Source organism: Petaurus breviceps, unplaced genomic scaffold (assembly GCF_028583685.1).
Source record: "Petaurus breviceps papuanus isolate PSGF00001 unplaced genomic scaffold, PetGlider_PUasm1.0 98, whole genome shotgun sequence".
Taxonomy (NCBI): Eukaryota; Metazoa; Chordata; class Mammalia; order Diprotodontia; family Petauridae; genus Petaurus; species Petaurus breviceps.
The window spans coordinates 50,651,002-50,674,461 of record NW_027187460.1 but is presented as its reverse complement, the minus strand read 5'-3'; the positions used below and the strand labels follow the sequence as shown (position 1 = coordinate 50,674,461).

At 37.5% G+C, this 23,460-nt stretch overlaps 1 protein-coding gene across 1 annotated transcript in view; it reads left to right on the top strand.

Moving 5' to 3' along the window:
• The first annotated feature begins 226 nt into the window (after positions 1–226).
• PKHD1L1 (PKHD1 like 1) overlaps positions 227–23,460 on the top strand; it is a 222,093-nt gene continuing 198,859 nt past the window's right edge. The window contains exons 1-3 of the mRNA XM_069081363.1: positions 227–464; positions 3,208–3,297; positions 18,354–18,498. Coding sequence (XP_068937464.1) covers positions 392–464; positions 3,208–3,297; positions 18,354–18,498 — 308 coding nt within the window. The 5' untranslated portion in view covers positions 227–391. The remainder of the gene's footprint in view (positions 465–3,207; positions 3,298–18,353; positions 18,499–23,460) is intronic.

Genomic DNA, 23,460 nt, shown 5'->3' with positions numbered 1-23,460 from the left:
ACTAAAGCAGACAGCGAACAGAGAACGCAACATAAATTAAGAGCACCAGTATCTAATGATTCTCTCCTGGGTAAGTCAGGACTGGACTGATAGCGTGTCGCGGGCTGGGCTCTGTTTCCCGGGGGATCTGCAAAGCTTTGTTATCAGCACTACAAGCTGTTTGTTGGGAGTTGGGTTAGCAAGTGGCCCGAGCATAAATGGGGCGGGGCGGGCGGTTTGCGAGCGTGCCAGGGTCTGGGAGGGTGTGAGAACTTCTCAGTTGGTGCGCTTTAGGTCCTGGGTGTGGAACTTGTTAGAGAACCGCTATTCCAGCTGCCAGAGGCTGTCAGGGAGGCTCGGGGCGAAGACCCCAGCAGCGGCCCTAACAGCAGTTCCTGACTGAGCACAGATCATGGGGCGCCAGAGCGTATGCGCTACCTTGTACCTGTTGGCGCTGCTCTTCAGCGCAGCGGAGCATGGCACAGGTAACTCGGGAGAGAGATGGGGTGGGCGCTGCCGCATCATGGACGTACTATTGGCACGACCCTTGCTATCCTCCCTCCCCCCAAACCCCACTCAGTTCCAGCCCCGCCGGGCGAGAAGTGGAAACTCAAGCACCTACACTTCCAGAAAAAGAAAACTCCGTGTCCAGGGAAAACTCCGGGAGAAGCCAGAAAGGATAGGAGAAAAAGATTTGGTCGGGTGTCTGGGGGACAGTGAAGACATTCAATGTTTACCAGCTTTGTAGGCATGGGGTGGGGGTGGAGGGGTGTTGGGAAGAAGGGAGTGTGAGTAAAGCTCAGGAGGGGATTATAGATATTTCTATAGATATAGATATTTCTAATACGGCTGGAAAAAATCTCAGAGGCCATGTAGCAGAACTTCTATATTTACAGAGGAATTGAGACCCATGAAGATTAAGTGACTTGCCCAAGGTCACACAGAGATTAAGCATCAGAGGCAGAACTTGGGCTCATGTCTTCTGACTCCACGGTCAGTGCTTTCTCCAATAGACTTCAGGCTCAAGACAGAGATGGTTTATGTTAGGTTTTTCATTATTTCGTTTTAGTAATTGATTTATCTAAAATTTTCCCCTAGCGTTTCACCAGGGAAAAGAATAACCAGGGATTGTAGGTTTGGGGTGGGATATTTTACCAGTCACACTTCCAAAGCCCCAATAAACTAGAAAAAGCACTGGAGAGCAATGAGGTGAGGTATGTGGCAGCAGGGCAGATTGCATAGTGTCCTCAGACTGTTTCCAGGGAGAGGTCTGGGAAGAGGCTGATGAGATAAGAAACTGGAGTGAAGTGCAGGGCCAGATAACTGTAAAAGGATAAACTTGAGACACATTATGGGGCTAGATAAGATATAGTAACAAGTGCTAGGTTTCCTATCCTTGACTGTACATTGTCTGGAGATATAAACATTTTAATCAACTCTAGAATTCTAAAGGCAAGGAGGCATGTGCTTAGGGCATGGAAAAGGAGCTGGGGAGAGGGCTTTCTGCAGGGCATATTAAAACCTTTTGGCTATTTTTACTGAATATGTGTGTGTGTGTCTGTGTGTGTGTGTGTGTAGTCATTAGCCTAATCTTAAACTACTTATTACTTATATTATCCTAATCTTAAACTACTTAATTAAAGCTCCTCTTCTCATATGTCCCATTTTCCAACCATTTAACAATTTTTATGGCATTTTCTGTCAGCCTTCTGTAAAATTATCCCTATGAATCTGGCAAAGTATTACAATAATACTAGTGACATTTTCACCTGATTTTCATATATTATCTTCCGATTTGCAACTAAAAAAAATGCTGTGCTTACTTTCCTGAAGTCTACTTAAAAAAAAAAAATTACAGGTTACTTCTAGATTTCTAATTTCTTTTAATTCTTGTGGCAATGTCCATTGTGTTTTTTTCAGATCTGATACCTAGCACACACGTAAAATTTAGTATGTATAAAACTTGGTAGATATACAACTTTATAGTCAGGAAGACTTGTATTCAAATCCTACTTCTGACTATACAAGTCACTTAAACTCTAAATGCCCCTGGCAGCACTAGAAGTTCCTAGTGCAGGGGATGCCTTATACTGGTAAAGGTTATGCTTCCTGTGCCAATGAAAATTTCAGATCACACACACACACACACACACACAAACACAACCCAATCAAAAAAGCTAAAATTAAAGTACATTCTCCTGTGAACACCTCAGCTAAGATTTCTGATTAGAAAAAGTTTCACAAAGACTAGATTATTCATTTTTGTGAAGCTCTGATTTTAAATATGTATATGTGTATGTATGTCATTTTTTAAACCTGTTCATGTCTTTCTTCTACCATGGCCAAACACTTTACATATGTTTGTCCAGATTCATCTTCATAATGTTGTAAATTATGTGGGTAAGGTTGATCTCTAACTCTACCTTGACTTGACTTTGTAATCTCACAGTTACTTTTTCTACTTTCCATCCCAATATTTGCTTATCCTTAAAATTTTCATATTTTTTATTTTACAAGATTATAAGACACTTTATCTGTCATATGAAATTAAATATTATATAATAATTGCTTTTTGTAAATGAATAATAATGAAGAATTGTGTCCAGTAGAATGTGAGAGCAGGGACTGTTTGGTTTGTCTTTATATCCCCAGTGTCTAGCACAGTGCCTGGCACTCAGAAAACACAACAAATGCTTGCCTATTTCTCTATTCCCCCATTGTAACTATTAACAATGCTTTGCACATAGCATTAACTAGATGAGTACTAATTTTAGTGCAGGGGATGGCTTATACTGGTAAAGGTTATGCTTCCTGTGCCAATGAAATTTCAGATCACACACACACACACACACACACACACACCAATCAAAAAAGCTAAAATTAAAGTATATTTTTCTCCTGTGAACACCTCAGCTAAGATTTCTGATTAGAAAAAGTTTCACAGAGACTATTTATTTTTGTGACTAATTCTAAGCCTAAAATTATATATTTTTCCATGATCATTAGATGCTATTATGTATTAAGTCAAAATAAATATCTTTCAGATACCCAGTAAATACTAATAAAACTAGAAATAATATTAAGTTTCCTTTCCTTCCAGTTCTATAATCTCAGTGATTCTTTCTCCTATATGGCTGTACTACACAACATAAGTATCAGACTTTCTGATTAATGATAGGAATTTTGTGCTTTCTGTTTTTACATTCTTATCATTTGACCACTTTTCAGATGCCCATAAGACTATTTCTAAAGTCACAGAAATATTACCTAAATATGGAAGCATAAATGGAGCAACACGGCTGACTATAAGAGGAGAAGGTATGTTTCCTTTTTGTCTTAGTTTCCAATTTTGAGACAGAATGTGTATGTATATCCCTTAAACATGGTTATTGCCAGTAATATGAATGAACATATAAATACGCATATATATCCATGCGGATATATGCATACATATTCATTTGTATGATATATTTCTATATATTTAAAGTATTTAAGATTTATCCACTGTACTATTTTTTATCTTATTAAGAATGTAAAGTCCTTGAGGGCTTAGAGCATTTGTATCTCTAGTACCTATTATAGTGTGTGGCCCATGGTAGACACTTAATTAATGCTTCTTGATTAATTGATTGATTGACTGTTCTCTCTACCTGGCCAGCAAAGTAAAATTCCATTCCTTAGCCTCCTGATCACCAACCTTCCAAGAATTCCTGGGAACCTGCCCAACTAAGTTCTTGTTTTTAATTACTTGCTTGGATCTAAGGCCTGGATCTGGATAAGTGAAGCGATCATACTTGTCACTTCATTTGTTAAGTGGGATTTTTTCATGCCAAATAAAAGCACTAGGCTTTGGGGGGGGGGAGGAGAGGGTTAAAGAGGAAAAAAAAGAAAGTTCCCCAAACTGCCTACCCTCTCTCTGTCATATTACCTTGATCATCTCTTGAACACCATTTTTTTGCTTAAGAGCAACGTCATCTTTTTTGCCCTATTTTTTGTATCCTTCATATTGTCTGCCATAATAGAAGCATATAATAGGCTTCTGGCAAAAATTTGTTGACTGAATAAATGGTTTCTAGAAGCAGGTAGAAATGTGATTTCCTTTCCCAACTTTCCATCCTCATTCTTTCAATTCTATACTTCCTGAAGGTTAAAAATCAGTACAGTTCTGATCTTTAAAGGTTTTTTAGGTGGTGGAAAAGAAACAATTTAAAATTCAATAAAATGGCCTACTTTGCCTTTCTTTAAAATAAATGTGGAATTTTGAGAAGTATTATAAGTTGCATCTCCACTTGGAAAACATTGTTAGCTATTTAGTTACAAATACCACATCAAAAACCGAATTCATTATCTTTCTCTGAAAATTCCCCCCTCTTTCTAACTTTGCCCTATTACTGTCAAGGACACTACCATCCTCCCAGTCTCTCAACTTGGTCTTTGTCCTTTACTCTCCATGTATTCAGTCAGTTGCCAAGTTGATTCTACTTTCATAACATCTCTCATATATGCCCTCTTCTCTCTTCTGAAAATGCCATCACCCTGGGGACAGGTAGGTGGCTCAGTGAAGAGAACACCGACCCTGAAGTCAGGAGGACCTGAGTTCAAATTCAGCTTCAGACACTTGACACACTTACTAGCTGTGTGACCTTGGGAAAGTCACTTAATCCCAACTGTCTTGCCTTCCCCCCTCCAAAAAAAAAAAAAAGAAAAATGCCATCACCCTGGTATAGGCTTTCATCATTTCAAACTTAAACTATTGAAATAGTTTCCAATTGTCTCATCTCCCCCACTCCAGTACTCTACTCAGCTGTCATAAGTGATGTTAAATCTCAAGACTGACATTCAATAAATTCCAGTGGTTCCTTATTACCTCTATGATTAAATATAAAATGCTCTGTTTTGAAGGTCTTCATAACCTAGCTCATTCCTACCTTATGGAGTCTTCTTATGACTTGCTCTTTTCTACATACTAAGTGATTTACTGAAACTGGCCTCCTTGCTTGTCTTCAAATTCAGTATATTTTCACTGGCAGTCCTTTATCCCTAGAATTCTCTCCCTCCTCTTCCCTGGCATCTGTCAGAACCCAGATAAGTCACACATTTAAGCAAGACGCCTTTCTAGATTCCCTTTAAAGCTAGTGCCTACCTTCCATTGTTTATCTCCAATTTATCCTGTATAAATCTTGTTTGTACATAGTTATTTGGATGTTGTCTCCACCACTTGAGGGCAGGGATTTTTAAAATTTTTTGCCTTGGTTTATCCCTAAAATTGCCTTTCTTGTATCCCTAAAAAGACAGAAGGAAAAAAAAAAAAGAGAATGATCAAAGTGAGACCAGGAACTCTTTTTTGCTTTCTTTTTATCCCTAGCGATTAGCACAGTGCCTGGTACATAGGAGACACTTGGTAAGTTCTTATTAACTTGACTCTCTGGGCACCAAGCATACTTCAATGGACTCCCAGACTAGTGTAGGTGATCCTCCCCTAGGGAAAATGACAACCCTCTGCTTTTTTAACTGTGTAATTTATTCCATGGATGATTTCCGTAAATCTTCCATAGAGGATCTCCCTCAACGCCAGAGGCCTACTCCAGTGTTTAATATTTTATGAATATAAATGGAATACAGTCTGTCCGTCTGTAACTCCTTGATCTCAGCAAGAAACAAATGTAAACTAGATTGAAATTATTTTCAATAGCATAAATTAGTGATTCTGCAAAAGACTGAAGCAGTTTGTGAGAATATTTCTAGGTCCTTTACTCCAATTCTTGTTCAGTTTTCCCTCCCCCATTCCTTGTATAGTATTCCTTTACTTTTACTTGGAGTTAGTAACCAGGGCAAACCATGTTGTTAGAGACAAATTTTAAAAGTCCACCTGCTTTTTAATTGTTAGAAATTCTTTTAGCTACTCCAAAGCTTTTCTTTTCTCCTCTAGCCTCCAAGACCTTCCTCTCCCCTATTTTCTTTCAGCTCAAGACCTCATCTCTTACCTTGCTGAAAAAATTGAGGTCATTCAGCTTGAGCTCCCTCTTCTTCCCTTCATCTCAAAAGGCCTTGACATCATCCCCCTACTAACTTTTCCTTTTTCACAGTGTCTGACAATAAGCTGGCTCTTCTCACAAGAGCAAATCCTTCTTTTTATGACCTTGATTCTGCGATCTTCTCCAAAAACAACAACTACAATATGCATTTATTAAATAACGACTTTATACCCAGCAGTGTGCTAAGCACTAGGGATAAAAGAAAGTAAGAAACAGCCCGTCCTCTCACCTCAGCTGTTCTCTCTGTGTCTCTGTCTCTGTCTTTAGCTCTGTCTCTTTGTCTCTGTTCCTATCACTCTCTGTCTCTGTTTCTATTTCTACTTCTAATTCTGTCTCTGTGTGTCTATGTCTGTCTGTCTCTCTTTGTATGTCTCTGTCTCTTTGTCTCTGTTCCTATCACTCTCTGTCTCTGTTTCTATTTCTACTTCTAATTCTGTCTCTGTGTGTCTATGTCTGTCTGTCTCTCTTTGTATGTCTCTGGCCCTTTGTCTCTGTCTCTCAGTCTGTCTCTTTCTTATTTGCTGATTTTTACCCCATTGTCTTCAAACATGCCCAGGTCTCCTTCATCCTTAAAAAAACCTCATTAAACTCCACTATCCCCTCTAATCGTTGTCCTGTATCTCTCCCTTTCTCAACTAAATCCCAGAAAAAGGAATCTAAAATGACTGTCTCTGTTTTTTTTCCTCTCACTCTCATTCCTTTGCAACCTGACTTTTGACTTCATTACTAAAGTGAAACTATTCTCTCCAAGTTTACCAGTGATCTCTTAATTGCTAAATGTGATGAAAATTTTTTGGTATTTTGGAATGCTTCTTGATACTGAATTTGACACTGTTGACCACCCTTCTCCATCTGGATACTTTCGCCTGCCTTTTAGGGCTATCCAGGTGGCACAGTGGATAGGACACTGCACTGGGAGTCAATAAGGACCAAAGTTCAAGGGGACCTCATATACTTCCTAGCTGATCCTGGACAAGTCATTTAATTTCAGTTTTCTCAACTCTAAAATGGAGATGATAATAGTACCTACCTCTCAAGGTTGTTATGAGGGTCAAATAACATAATATTTGTAGAGGCCCATAGAAATGCCAGCCACTATTATTATTACTTTCTCATGGCTCTCCTCCTACCTAATAGTTCCATTTATATGTCCTTTGTGGATCATCAGCCATAACATGACCCCTAACTATAAGCATTCCCTCAGTCTATGTCCTAATCCCCTAACTCTCCTCTCTCTACAGTATTTCTCTTGGAACCTATTCTGCTTTCATGTTTAATTGTCACCTCTGTGCAGATGACTTGCAGATCCATATATCCAGGCCCAGTCTCCTCTATGAATTGAAGTACCATGTCATTAATTGTCTATTTGACATTTCAAATGAATGTCTAATGAGCATCTCATATTCAATGTATCCAAAACAGGACATCATTCCTCCTCTCTCCCCTCAAAGCCATTCTTCTTCTAAACTCCTATTTCTGTCAAAAGCATCATATTTCTTCCATTTTATCTGATTTTAGATATCTACAATTTTTAAATCTCTTTCACTCCAATTATCCAGTCATTTGTCAGACCTTGTCTTTTCTACTTCCAAATCTCTCACATCTGCCCCCTTCTCTTGGTTCATACTCCTCTGACCATGGTTCAGGCCTTCATCATCTCTTCCCTAGATTATTGCCATGGACCTCTATTTGATATCCCTGCCTCAAGTCTCTCCAATCCAATCCACCTCATATACTGTTGCCATAGTAATTTTCCTTAAGTACCATGATATGACTATGTCATTCTCCTCAATCAATTTCATAGTTGATTGTTGTCTCTAGGATAAAACACAAACTCCTCTGTTTAGCTCTTAAGGCTCTTTACAATCTGACCGCAATGTGTCTTTACAGTCTTTTTGAATATTATTCCCCCTCCCACTCTGAGAGCCAGATAAACTGTCCTTCTCTCTGTTCTTCACATGCAGCACTCCATTTCCCATCTCCAATTGGGACTGGTTATTTCCAAAATCTAGAATACCATTCTCTCCTCACCCATACCTCAAATAATCCCTCTCTTCTCTTAAGATGCAGCTCAAGCATTACTAGCTTTGTGATTTCTTTCCTACCCCCTGAAATTATCTTATATTTAACTGTTATCCTAGTTTCTACATATTACCTTTATATTTATTCCAAATATATGTATATATATTATTTACATATATACATATGGATATATGCACATCTATATTTTTTCTTGTCTTTTCTGTTAGAATTTAAGTTCCTTGAGTGTCAAAATCGTTTCAGTCTTTGTTTTTGTATCTCAAGTACCTAGCAAATACCTGGAACTGTGAATACTTAATAAATGCTTTTTTGATAGATGGCAAATTACCAATTAAAAGTGAATCTTGTGTTTAATAGTAATTTGTCGGGGCAGCTAGGTGGCACAGTGAATAGAACATCAGCCTTGGAGTCAGAAGGACCTGAGTTCAAATCCAGCCTCAGATACTTAACACACACACACACAAACACACACACAAAACTAACCGTGTGACCTCGGGCAAGTCATTTAACCCCAATTGCCCTCCAAAAAGCAAAAAAAAAAAATAGTAATTTGTCATTTAACAAAGTATTGAATATTATGGAACTAACACCCTGGCAAAAATTACTCAACCGTTACTTGTCTCTAAATGCCCAACAAGTCTGGCCTAGCCCCAATAGTTTGGGAACAAGATAGCTACCGTATCTAGTCTGACCTATTCTACCTATCCTTGGGAAAGTACTTTTAAGTATCTGCTGTAGATGTCACTGTCATCTTTGCTCTCACTGACATTTTCCCATGATAAAAGTATAGGAATGAAACATCAATCATATTGCTATCAAGGAACTGTGGTTTTCAGTACCTGGTACCCAAAGCACGTTATACCTTAGAAGTCTTAAAATAAAACTTTAGCTGTTTCTTGTTCCTGGAGATCAAATACCTCTTCCACTAATCCTTGGCTTTTGAACTTGGTCTTAATGACTTCACATTTCATTCCATTTTTTGAATTTTACATCTTAATTAAAATTATTTTTAGAAAAGTGCACCCATCTATGTCTCAATAAACTCTTTGAGATAAGCTATGTGAATAAAATAAAATTGAGTAGTTTTTATTATTATTGTTAACAACAATAATAATAATTAATATTTATATAGTATTTACTATTCACAGGCATTGTGCTAAAGGCTTTACAATTATTATATCATTTAATCTTCACAATAATTCAGGGAGATAGATATTATTATTATCCTCATTTTACAATTGAGGAACTAAGGCAAATAGAGGTTAAGTGGCTTGCCCATTGTCACATAGCTGGTAAGTGTCTAAGGTTAGATTTTAATTTTGGTCTTCCGTTTCCAGGCCCAGGACTCTATTCACTCTGTCATATTAAGTTAAATTACTAACTAAAATATCAGAAGACATTTAGACATTTTATTGATTGTGATGCAGGCTTTACTTAATGGTCTTTCTTCATTTTTTTCTATATAATAGAGGCAAATTAGTCTTTGACTTTATAAAAAGCTTCAAGCTATTGTGATTATGACAAAGTTCAAAGCCAAAAATTATTTCCTATGAAATTTAGAGTTTTTATATCTTATTTTTGGAATAATTCCATTCATTGATAGTTAGATTCCATGTTACTATGCCATTGCTGAGATGTGCACCCACATAGAAAAATAAATGAAAAAGTGTTTCCTTAGTAACAGCACAAGTAAAAGTTTCCATGCCCCAGTGAATTACCAGAAATATTTTCACTTTTTTCAAACCCATTGTGAATGCTGTAGATAAGAAAAAACTGGCAAACGGACAGCATTAGTCTGTATAAGGCTTTTTAAAAAACTGTTTTATTTTTGCGCCAAATAATTTCATTGTAGAGATATCAGTTTTAAAACTATCAACGAAACCAAATATTAATGAATCGAAGAAATATTTACATTAAATATATCAGATTTAAACAAAGGACAAATATAGCACATAAACTTCTCTTTAATAGATCAAATTGTTCCTCTCTTTAGGGTAGAGAAAAATTTCAATTTTCTGGACTTTGTTTCTCTTCTCTTGCTCTGCATTTCAGGCTTTTCATCCATATTAGCACAGACCAGGGTCACCTGAGAGAAGTATTGAATTATGAAATGTGGATGATCAAACCCTGAGTTGCCAGACTCCTATACTTGAAATAGACATCAGTATCTTATTGCAGGAATTTTGCAGTAAGCAAATAATTTCAATTCTATTCAATAATCATTGATTAAGTGCCTCCCATCTCTATTCTGCCTGAGGTCTGATGGATGGAGCAATGGGGTATAGAGGGAACAGCAATTAATTTAAAGTCATGATGGATCAGGTTAAAATCCCTACCTCCAACACTTAGTGTGCTACCTTGGAAAAAATCCTGACTGGAGTTAGAATATTTGAGTTTAAATCCTCCCTCTGTTACTTACTACTTGGTTTTCTTTGGGCACATCACTTAACTTCCACGAGTCTTAGTTTTCTTATCTGGAATGTGAGGGGCTAGAATTAGAGACCTCTGAGGTCCCTTCTATCCTATATCTATCATTAACTTCCCCTGTGTGATCTTAGCATAAAATTCCACAACCTCAGTTTCTTCATGTAGTAAGCAAGGAAAGTAATATTTATGCTACCTACTTCACAGGATTGTTGTGATCAAGTAAGGTAATACAGCTTAAGCCTTTCCAAAGCATAAAGTCCGATGTAAACATCAGTCATTCTTACCTTAGTTGCAGTGACTACAACAATAACCATGTGTCTACTATGTGTTAGGTATTCCAATAGGCAATGGGGATAGAAAGACAGAAACAGAATAGATCCTGCTCTCGAGAAACTTATATTCTACTAGTAGAGACTGTGGTGTTTATGGATCCACTGGGCTGATTTTATTCAGATTTTCCATAATCTGGAGTCAGGGGCATCATGAACATTAGGAATGACCACAGCCAATTGTTTGATGATAGTGAGATGGGATGTTTATGAATCTTTGGGCAGCCTGATGAGATGAGTATGTGTAGGTAGGAAAAATCACATGTGCAAAATGTTGGACAAGTTCAATTAAACATTATAAAAATTTCCAATATTTTGCAATAATAGTGATTGCTTTACTCAAATATTTTGAAAGCTATTATTTACATAAACTGTATTTAACATATGTAATAAAAAAGGAAACAAAACCTAGGGTCAAAAGACACATATCTTAGACCCAAGTCCTAGATGCTCTATTTGCTTCCTTTATGAACTTGAATAAGTCACTTAAGTTTCAGTTTCCCATGTGTAAAATGAGAATAACAATATTTGCATAAAATGCAATGCAGGATGATAAGAATTAAATGAGAGAATATATGTAAAGTGCTTTGTGACTGTGAATGACTATATAAATATGGACTGTTATTTCTCTTTTTTATATTTCCCTGTCATGATAATACAAATAATAATATGACAATAATAATAATATGAATGGATAGAATCTAAGCTACATCACTGGCTTTATGATTTTTTTCTCCCATTCACTGATTTTTGAATCAGGACTATGTGGGGGGAGATGCAGTGTGGCATAGTGGAAGGGAACCGGGCCTCTGAGAAAGAGAGACCTGAGTTCAAGTCATGCCTGTGACATGTACTGTGTGACCCTGGGCAATATATTCACTTACCCTTTCACTGCTTCAGGCAACTCTTTATGACTATAAGATACATAAATGTTTTTAATTCACATTGTTAGATGGAGTTTCCTCACTGGGTGTTCCCTATTCCTGTGAAGTCACAGTCAGTCCATGTTTAAAAAAAAATAAAAAACTTATGTTGTGGAACAATATTGTAAAGATACCTCATTTCCCCCTGAAAACCTGCTCTTCCTCTCCCTGCCTGTCCCATCTTCATTAGTGGTACAAACCACCAAAGTAAACAAGGTGGAGTGGTTGACCTTTAGAGCCTGGAAGGCAGCTGCCTACAGGTCTGAGTAATATACCAGCCTCTCTTCCCACGTAGCACTGAAAAGCAAAGAATGAGTTTGACCTGTTGGAGTTTTGGAAAGCTATCCAAGTCACATTATTGCTAGAGTTTTATGTCCTTTGAGAAGGCAAAACCACATCATGATGGAACTCTAACAAAATCTTCATTCTATTTCAGCTCCATAATCACCTCTTCCCTGACACATTACAATAGCCTTTTAATTGTTCCTTGCTTCCAGTCTCCCTTTTCAATCCATTCTCCTTAATGGCTTTCAAAAAAACTAATTGTGTTATATGTTCCCATATGCATGATGATCTCAAAGGAAATATTAAGGCTCTAATGAGTCAAGTGATATAGTAGGAAGAGCTTTAGACTTGGAGTCAGGAAGACGAGTTCAAATTCAGACTAGGAAACTTATTAGCAGTATGACTATGGGCAAGTCATTTAACCTCTGCTTGTCTTAGTTTACTCATCTGTAAAATGAAGATAATAATAGTACCTACCTCTAGGTTTCGAAACAATACTTTTGAAGCATGCTATAAATGCTTGCTACTATTATCATCAAATTTTACCCATATTTTCATAAGAACCCAAATAGACCTTCACTGATACATTCATAGGAGTGGGTAAAATCTAGGAGGTACTTGTTGGGAGTTTCATCACAGCCACATTCTTGTTAGAATTTTTATCCTAAAAGCTTTCTCTCTTACTCCCCTTTACTTTCTGAAAGGAGGAGATTAGAAAGGAATGAATTCCAGGCATGGGGGTTGGCTTGTGAAAATGCAGGAAGGATGGAGTGTAAAGTTCAGGAAACAGCAAGTACACAGGGAAAATTCTGAGAGCATGATAGGTCATGGGAGACACTCACCAATTGGGACAGTGTGTGCCCCAGGATGAGAGTTCCAGAACTGAAAAGGTCAAGTCCCCCGGGCATGGTCTCTGACTCAGAGGGATCAGTGACAAGATAGATGGCAGAAAAGACTGATGAATATAGACAAGCCATGAGACCATCTTGCTATAGTGGACCATGTAAGGTACACAAGCAAAAGAAATGTGAATTTCCAGGTTGGAGATCAAGAGCTTACTCTAAGGTCTTGAACCTATTAGGACCTAGTGTTGTCTTATCCTCTGAATTAGAGTCAAGGAAAAGAAGATAGAAGGTAGAGAAAACTTTTCATCTCAGTAAAGAAAAAAAATGTCTGCTGAAAGAGGAAGGAATAGAGATGGAGAAAAGAGGGAAATGTAGGGAACAACTGCAATGAGCAGTGTAAGAGGCACCCCATCAGAGATTAATAAAAGGGTTGTTAGGTTTCAGTGGGGCCCCAGTCCAGTCTATACTGCATACGTTTGTAATGGACCCCTTCACCATGGCTTGATGAACACCTCTAGCATTATTGGGCACTTGGGGAGTAGGAATGAAGAAGGTATAATGCAGGGATTACTCAATATTTAATAGTCTAATCACTAGTCTCCTCCATTCAATTACTAATACTCCATCTGGACAAATTTCTCAATGATTGCTATATCCCTCATGCTCTCCCTAGTCCAGTGAGTCTGAATCTGGGACTGCCATTATACAAACCCTCTTTCCCATCCCCAAAAGTCTATTACCTTATTTTCATATTTTTCACCCAGTCCCATTCTCACTGGCCTACTCCATTTCTGCTTGCTCCCTTCCATTTCCTTTTCTCTGGAAAGCCCACTCCTAATAAACTTTATTTCACCTTAAATTTTTTTCCTTTTTCACTCTTTCCAGATTCTGGCACTGAATTAGACATGGATCCTTTCTGGTAACATTCTTTCTTAATAACTATTTCTAGTACTATCTCTACCTTCTTTCATATTTCCAACTAACTGTGTCAGAAGAAGGGGTTGAGAGTCACTGGAACACTTTTTTCCCCATTGCCACTTCCAGATAATCCCTCAACCATTATCACTCAGCAACTGACTATTCCTCTACTCGACCTCTTCCACACATAGAGATAGTCATACCTTTGATCTTCTCATTATCCACTTCTTAAACAGCTCTAATCACTGAATGGGTATTGCCTCAGGCAAAGTGAGAACTCCGAAAAACCTTAGCTTAAAAAAGCCCAAGTCTTCCACTGCATCCTGGGCCATCTCCAGCTGTACTGATCTATATCTGGCCACTGGACCCAGATAGCCCTGCAGGAGAAAGTGAGGCTGGTGACTCTGCACAGACTTCCCTCACTGTAATCCAACTCACTTGCAAGTCATGGCATCATCTTGAGGTCATGGTCCTCTTTGAGAACAAAAGATAAACTATAATACATTATCCACTAGTATTTCACTTCTATGTACAAGAGCTCCAAAATTCCTTTGTCTTATCTTTGCCTTATGATTCCTAACCCTGTTCTTCATCTGTACTGTGACTTTCATTCCATAGTTCTTCCATTCTCTGAATGGACTTTTTGGTGAATGACTTCAGCTCTATACTCTCTGCCACTCTCAAATCCTTTGTTACCTTGGACTATCAACAATCATGACTTGCTGAACTCTAGATCTGCATTACTCTCACCATCCCTCTCTGTCATACCTATTAATGTGCTGCAGATGGAGCTGGTGAAAATCATGAAACAGCAAATAAGGTCCACTACAAATTTGTTATCTAATCTCAACTGGGCCTTCATTTCAGTAAGAAAATAATTCTGTTGTTCAATTGTATCTGAACCCATGGACCACAGCATGCCAATATCATCCATGGGGTTTTCTTGGTAGATGCTACTGGAATTGTGTGCCATTTCCTTCTGTAGTGGATTAAGGCAAACAGAGGTTAAGTGACTTTCCCAGGGCCACACAAGTAGGAAGTGTCTGAGACTGGATCTGAACTCAGATATTTCTGACTTCAGGCCCAGTACTCTATCAACTGAGCCACCTAACTGCTTCCAAGGCAAGCAATGGTTAAGTGGATAAGTGACTTGCCCAGGATCACACAGCTAGTAAATGTCTGAAGCTGGATTTGAATTCAGGTTCTCCGGAATATAGGCCCAGTGCTCTATCCACTGAAACATCTAGCTGCCCCCAAGGAAATAATTCTACTCCTCCCTAAATAATTCATTATTCCATTCTCCACAGCAACTTCTTAAGCTATTACAGTACCCTAACCCCTCTAAAATGAGCCTTATACTGTACTGAAAAAAAAAATAAAGTCATTTTCCAAGAATTTCCTCTTATCTCTCCCTCATTTCACATCACCGAGACATCACTCAGGCATCTTCTCCCATTCTTTCCTCTTTCACTCCAATCTTTAAGGAAGAGGTGGTTCTTCTCCTTGCCAAGTCCAGCTCTTATATATGCACCTTTGATTCCAATTCCTTTTGTCTTTTCCAGCAGTTTACCCTCACTATCATACACAATCTATCTTTAATCTTAAATCTCTCTCCTTTTGGGTGGATCCTTGCCTATAAGCATACCAATGTCTCTCTCACTTAGACAACAACAGAGAAGTATTGAAGTAAAGGGGAGTAAGGGCAAAATCTTTTAGGGTAAAAATTCTAGTAAGAATGTAGTTGTGATGAAACCCCCAACAAGTACCCTCCCAAATTTTACCCACTCCTATGAATGTATCAGTGAAGCTCTATTTGGTCTTATGAAAATATGGGTAGAATTTTATGATAATAGTAGCTAGCATTTATAGCATGCTTCAAAAGTATTGTTTTGAATACTAGGGATTAGTAGGCAAAAGTACTCATATAAGTATGGAACATAAACGTTATAGAAGTTTCTAGAAAAAGGAAGAAAAAAGAGATATTAGGCAAGAGGAAAGAGCATATCTGGAGCAGAGACAGCCTGCTTTGAGAGCATTTTTTTATTTTTTTTTTGGATACTCCCAGTTTATGAGAAAAAAAGGGGGGGGAGTAAATCAATCAGGACCAACTGGGTGGAGAGCCCCCCGCTCTGTGAAATTCATTGCCCTTGTCTACACCATAATCTGCCATGGTGGAAAGAGAGTGGCAAACTACCCTAATGTGGAGGATACAGAACCTTAACCATGAGTGATGGGAGAGTTAGCAAAGCCTGGTATTTCAAGCCTGTGGGATTACTGCCAAACATCCTGTCCCTCCCCCATTCCTAACATGTCTAGAATGCCCATTATGCCTGGAGTTCTGAGAGTCTTACTAGTTGTATCTTTAGCTTATTTCCATGGTTCCTCCATGTTCCTCATCCTGGAGTCTCAAATTACTCTTTAAGCCTTCTGTTGTGTGAGTTAAAATAAGTAATGAGGTATCACAATGAATAGAGCACTGGACCTGAGTTCCAATCCAGCCTCAATACTTTACTTACTAGTTGTCTGAAGTACCTATCTGCCAGAGTTGCGAAAATCAAATGAAATCATATTTCTAAAGCACTTTGCAAAACTTAAAGTGCTATCTAGATTCTATTATTGTTAAGACATACCACAATAAAGATCTATTGATCTGCCTGATCATTTTATGAAACCTTTAAGTTCTCAAATTGTTGAAACGGACAGGAACAACGCATAGTGCACCACATCACTTCCTTACTTAAAATCCTCAGGATTTACCATAAGATAAAATATAAATGCATCCAGTGCCTTCCATAATCTGTTTCAACCTTGGCTTTCTAGAGAGCATAGATAGCCTTGAAGCCAGGAAAACCAAGATTCAAGCCCTGCCTCTGATATATGCTGGCTATATGACTCTGCATTACTGAGGCTAAGTCACTTAATCTCAGTATTCTAGGCATCTCTCAAAGACTACAAGTGGAAGGAGTTCTTCACCTTGGGCTTCCATATGCCAATAAAATCATAGGTTCAGTCCCTCTCCCTATTCTTTCCAACTTTATTTCCCACCATTCCTTTACATGAGCTTCAACTAAACTAGACTACTAGCTGTTCCTTATCTTACAGAATCACAGAATTTGGGGTTAAAAGAGAACAATCTCAGTGGTCATCTAGTTCCACCCACGCCCCAGACTAATCCCCACCATAACATCTAGATTTTGCTAGAAGAATCTCTAATGAGAGAAAACCTAACAAGACCACCTGCTCCATTTTTTTGCTGGGGGTGGATAGCTAAAAGTTTAAAATTGTTCCTGACATCATCTAATTTTCCTCTTTGCAACTTCTACCCATTGCTCCTGATTCCTTCCTCTCAGGCCAAAAGAACAGATCTAATCCACCTTTGCATGACAGTCCTTCAGATACTTGAAGACAGCTGCCATCTTAAACTAATTCTTCCCTTCTCCAGGTGTTCTAGGAATGTATATTTTTGAGATCTTCCCTGCCCCTAGGTTGAGTGCACCTAGAGCTTGTGGTGGGAAGCTTGTTTTTCAGGAGATACTTTGTGATTGGGCAGTGAGTCAAGAGGGTTGTTACATTCTCTGAGCCAGGTGAAGGCTATATAAACTCTGATGTGAGGTGTTGTTTTGGGGCTCACTTTGAGAAGTGTTGTGTGATTTAACCAGATGAGACTCTGGGCAGCCGTTGAGAGCCCCCCGGCTTTGAAAAACCCAGATGTTGATGCTTTCCTCTCTGGTGACTGACTAGGTATGGATAAAATGGTTGGACAGTTAGAGGCCTGTCTGCTTGAAATGTTTCTGTTTGCTTGTAACCTCTGTATACTCTGAAGTTCAGGGTACTAACTTTTTCCCCTGAACTAGGTAAATGATATGTTTGATTGATTAAAGCAAGATTGTTAACCCATTTTGAGTTGCTTTCCTTTAGAAAAGCAGATCTAGGAACCTGTGTTGGCAGCCTCCCTGGGGATGCTGGGGTGCTTGCCACTACACCAGGTTAAGCATTCCCAGTACTTTAAACTACTGATCATGTGACACAGACTGTCACCATATCGGTTGCCCTCCTCTGGATGCTCGCTAATTTATAAATCTTGTCTTGTTGTCTTCTGTTTCCATTCATTGGTGTAGGCTGTCCTCCATTTTTGAAATGCACTCCCATCTACCTATTGACATTCTTCTCTCCCTTGAAGACTTAGCTCTGGAATCACCTCCTCCAGTAAGACTTTCTTATCCCCAAAAGAAATTCCTCCCCACTTCTTCTAATTTTCCAGGAATATTTTATCTGGATTTCTCTCTTTCCTCTATCACATTCTACCTGGTATTAATTTGTGTACATGTTTATTCCCACCCTCCCCATTGGATTGCAAGCAATTTAAAGCCAACTGACAATGGTGTTCATTTACATCTTTGTATCCCTAGTAGCTAATACAGATCTTTGTACATTGTAGGTGCTTAATAAATATTTGTTGAATTGAATGAAATAGAATATAAATGATCATTAAATAGTTTGGTACTGAATAAAAACTGTTAGGTTTATGGCATTTTGTCCTTAATATTAATTATTGTTTCCTTTCTCTTTCAGGCTTTGCTCAAGCAAACCAGTTTAATTATGGAGTTGATAATGAGCTGCTGGGGAATAGTGTTCATTTTGTTTCTGCTACCCAGTCAATACCTTGTGATGTTGAAAAGGATGCAAGTCATTCAACTCATATAACCTGCTATACTAGGTATCTTTACCAAAAAAAGATCTTTTTAAAAAGCCTTTTGAAGTAGATTCCTACTTCAATGCAAAATTCACATATATTATCATTTGTGTCAGTCTAAACATCTAAGTAATAATTAGCATTATCATTGTTATAACATTATTGTGATTATTTTTAAATATTGTAAACATGCAGAACAGGGATTCTTAACTTGGGGTCTATGACCTTATTTACTTTTTTTTTTTTTGGTTGTGATTTTTTTTAATTCTTTAATTTATTAATTTGTTTGTTTCCTTTTAATTTACAGGATTCAATTCCACAATTCCTTGAATTTCACATTTTGTCCCACTCCTTCCCCTCCCCCCCCATGGAGTTTTATAATCAAGTATAGGATCTGTAATTAGTTTCATATTATACAATGGTCAGGTTATAAGGATGGATTGTACCAACTGGAATGAAAAATGGTAAAGAGGACATAAAATCAAATAAGAGAACGAAAAAGATCAGGTATTTTGCTTCCACCTGGATATAAATTTAGTTCTTTCTAGTTCTTTCTCTGGATGCACGTTTTTCTCTCCATCATGCATCTTTTGGGATTGACTTATATCCCTGCATTGTTGAGAAGAGTCCAGTCTATCAAAGTTGGTCATCACACATATGTTGTGTCTGTAATTGTGTACAAATTCCTCCTGGTTCTACTCTTCTCACTCAGCATCAGTTCTTTTAAGCCTCTCCAGGTAAATATGAAGACCGCCTGCTCCCCGTTTCTTATAGCGCAATAATATTCCATAACATGCATATACCACAACTTGTTCAGCCATTCCCCAATTGATGGACACCCCCTTAATTTCCAATTCTTTGCCACAACAAAAAGAGCTGCTATAAATATTTTTGTACATATGGGTCTTTCTCCCATTTCTATGATCTCTTTGGGATATAACCCTAGGAGTGGTATTGCTGGATCAAAGGCTATGAAAGTATTTATAGCCCTTTGGGCATAGTTCCAGATTGCTCTCCAGAAAGGCTGGATCAGTTCACAACTCCACCAACAATGCATTAGTATTCCAGTTTGGCCACATCCTCTCCAGCATTTGTCATTTTCCTGTTTTGTCATCTTAGCCAATCTGACTGGTGAGATGTGGTACCTCAGAGTTGTTTTGATTTGCATTTCTCTAATCAATAGTGAATTAGAGCATTTCTTCATGTGCTTATAGATAGCTTTAATTTCTTTCTCTGAAAACTGCCTGTTCATATCCTTTGACCATTTATCAATTGGGGAATGACTTGTATTCTTATAAATTTGACTCAGTTCTCTGTATATTTTAGAGATGAGTCCTTTGTCAGAGATATAGGTTGTAAAGATTCTTTCCCAATTTCCCACCTCCCTCTTAATCTTGGTTACATTGGCTTTATTTGTACAGAAACTTTTCAATTTCATGTAGTCAAAATTATCCATTTTACATTTTATAATGTTCTCTAATTCCTGTTTCATCATAAAGTCATTCCCTCTCCACAAGTCTGATAGGTAAACTATTCCTTGTTTTAGCAGACTGCTTACAGTATCAACCTTTATACCTAGATCATGAACCCATTTAGACTTGATTTTGGTATATGGTGTTAGATAATGGTCTATGTCCAGTTTCTGCCATACTATATTCCAGTTTTCCCAGCAGTTTTTGTCAAATAGTGAGTTCTTATCCCAAAAACCAGGGTCTGGGGGTTTATCAAACAATACATTACTGTAGTCGTTGACTTCTGAATCTCGTGGGCCTAATCTATTCCATTGATCCACTCCTCTATTCCTAAGCCAGTACCAAGTAGTTTTGATGACTGCTGCTTTATAGTACAGATTGAAATCTGGTAAAGCTAGTCCACCTTCCCTAGCATTTTTTTTTCATTAATTCCCTTGATATTCTGGACCGTTTATTCTTCCAGATGAATTTTGTTACTATTTTTTCTAACTCTATAAAGTAGTTTTTTGGTAAATTAATTGGTATGGCACTAAATATATAATTTAATTTAGGTAAAATTGTCGTTTTTATTATATTAGCTCGACCCAGCCATGAGCAATTGATATTTTTCCAATTAGTTAGATCTGACTTTATTTGTGTGAAAAGTGTTTTGTAGTTATGATCATACAGGTCCTGGGTTTGTTTTGGCAGGTAGATTCCCAAATATTTTATAATGTCTACAGTAACTTTAAATGGGATTTCTTTTTCTACTTCTTGCTGTTGAGTTTCATTGGAAATATATAGGAATGCTGAGGATTTATGTGGGTTTATTTTATATCCTGCAACTTTGCCAAATTTATTTATTGTCTCAAGCAGTTTTTTACTTGATTCTCTAGGATTCTCTAAGTATATCATCATATCATCTGAGAAGAGTGATAGCTTGGTCTCTTCTTTGCCTAACTTGATTCCTTCGATTTCTTTTTCTTCTCTAATTGCTACTGCTAACATTTCTAGTACCAGATTGAATAAGAGGGGTGATAGTGGACACCCTTGTTTCACCCCTGATCTTATGGGAAATGCTTCCAGCTTCTCCCCATTACATATAATACTTGCTGATGGCTTTAAATAGATGCTACCTATTATTTTAAGGAAGGCTCCATTTATTCCTATACTTTCTAATGTTTTTAATAGGAATGGATGTTGTATTTTGTCAAAAGCCTTTTCTGCATCTATTGAGATGATCATGTGGTTTCTGCTAGTTTTATTGTTGATATGGTCAATTATACTGACGGTTTTCCTAATATTAAACCATCCTTGCATTCCTGGAATAAATCCTACCTGATCAAAGTGTATTATTCTTGAGATAAGTTGCTGTAGTCTTTTGGCTAGTATTTTATTTAGAATTTTTGCATCTATATTCATGAGGGAGATTGGTCTATAATTTTCTTTCTCTGTTTTATCTCTTCCTGATTTAGGGATCAGTACCATATTTGTGTCATAAAAAGAATTTGGTAGGACTCCTTCTTCACTAATTTTCCCAAATAGTTTGTAGAGTATTGGAATCAATTGCTCTTTAAATGTTTGATAGAATTCACTAGTGAATCCATCTGGCCCTGGAGATTTTTTCCTAGGGAGCTGACTGATGGCTTATTCAATTTCTTTTTCTGAGATGGGATTATTTAAGTAATTTACTTCCTCTTCAGTTAATCTGGGCAACTTGTATGTTTCTAAATATTCATCCATTTCCCTAAGATTGTCAAATTTATGTGCATACAATTGGGAAAAATAATTCCTAATTATTGTTTTGATTTCCTCTTCATTGGAGGTAGATTCACCCTTTTCATTTTTGATACTCATAATTTGGTTTTCTTCTTTCTTTTTTTTTTTATCATATTGACTAAGTGTCTATCAATTTTGTTGGTTTTTTCATAAAACCAGCTCTTGGTTTTATTTATTAGTTCAATAGTTTTCTTAATTTTGATTTTATTAATCTCTCCTTTAGTCTTCAATATTTCTAGTTTAGTATTTAATAGGGGATTTTGAATTTGTTTTTTTTCTAGGTTTTTTAATTACATGCCCAATTCGTTGAGCTCCCTTTTCTCTAATTTAATCACGTATGCACTCAGGGATATAAAACTTCCCCTGCCTTTAATGCATCCCACAGATTTTGGTATGTTGTCTCATTATTATCATTCTCTTGAATGAAATTACTGATTGTTTCTATAATTTCTTGTTTGACCCAATCATTCTTTAGGATCAAATTGTTTAATTTCCAGTTAGTTTTTAGTCTGTATTTCCCTGGCCCATTATTGCATATAATTTTTATTGCATCATGATCTGAGAACGATGCTTTTAATATTTCTGCCTTACTGCATAGAATTGTGAGGTTTTTATGCCCTAGAACATGGTCAATTTTTGAATATGTGCCATGAACCGCTGAGAATAAAGTATATTCCTTTTTATCCCCATTCAGTTTTCTCCAGAGATCTATCATACCTATCCTCTCTAAAATCCTGTTCACCTCCTTAACTTCTTTCTTGTTTATTTTGAGGTTTGATTTATCAAGTTCAGATAGGGGGAGATTAAGGTCTCCCACTAGTATAGTTTTGCTATCTATTTCTTCCTCTAATTCCTTTACCTTCACCTCTAGGAATTTGGATGCTTCACCACTTGGTGCATATATGTTAAGTGGTGATATTGCTTCATTCTCAATGGTGCCTTTTAACAGGATATAGTTTCCTTCCTTATCTCTTTTAATTAGGTCAATTTTTGCATTTGCTTTATCTGAGATAAGGATTGCTACCCCTGCTTTTTTTACTTTAGCTGAGGCATGATATATTTTACTCCAACCTTTTACCTTTACCTTGTGTGTATCCCTCTGTTTCAAATGTGTTTCTTGTAAACAGCATATTGTAGGATTATGATTTCTAATCCATTCTGCTATCCATCTCCGTTTTATAGGAGAGTTCATTCCATTCACATTTACAGTTATGATTGTTATCTGTTTCTTTCCCGTCATCCTATTCCTGCCTTATGTTAATGTTCGTATTTTCCCTCCCTTCTCCCTTCCCCCCCTTTATAGTTTTCCTTTTGACCACCGCCTCCCTCAGTGTTCCTTTTTCAGCCCCCCTCCCTTTTCTTCCCCTTTTCCCCTTACTACTTCCCTCCCTACAAACCACTCCCACCCCCCTTTTGTAACCCTTTCTCCCTCCTACTACCTGTAGGATATTGTTATACTTAATGAGGTATGCTATTTTTTCTTCGCATCAAGAATGACAGGAACAGATCTCATGCAAAGCTCCTCTCCCTCCCCTCTTTCCTTCTAAAATGATGTGTGTTCTCCTTGTTTACCTTTCTAAGTCACTGTTGCTTCTCGTAATTGGAGGTTGAATTTTCCATTGAGTTCTGTCTTTTTTATTAAGAAGGTCTGGAACTCTGTTATATCATTGAATGACCATCTCTTTGCCTGGAAGAATATGCTCAGTCTCGCTGGGTATGTGATCCTTGGTTGTAATCCGAGCTGTTTTGCCTTCCT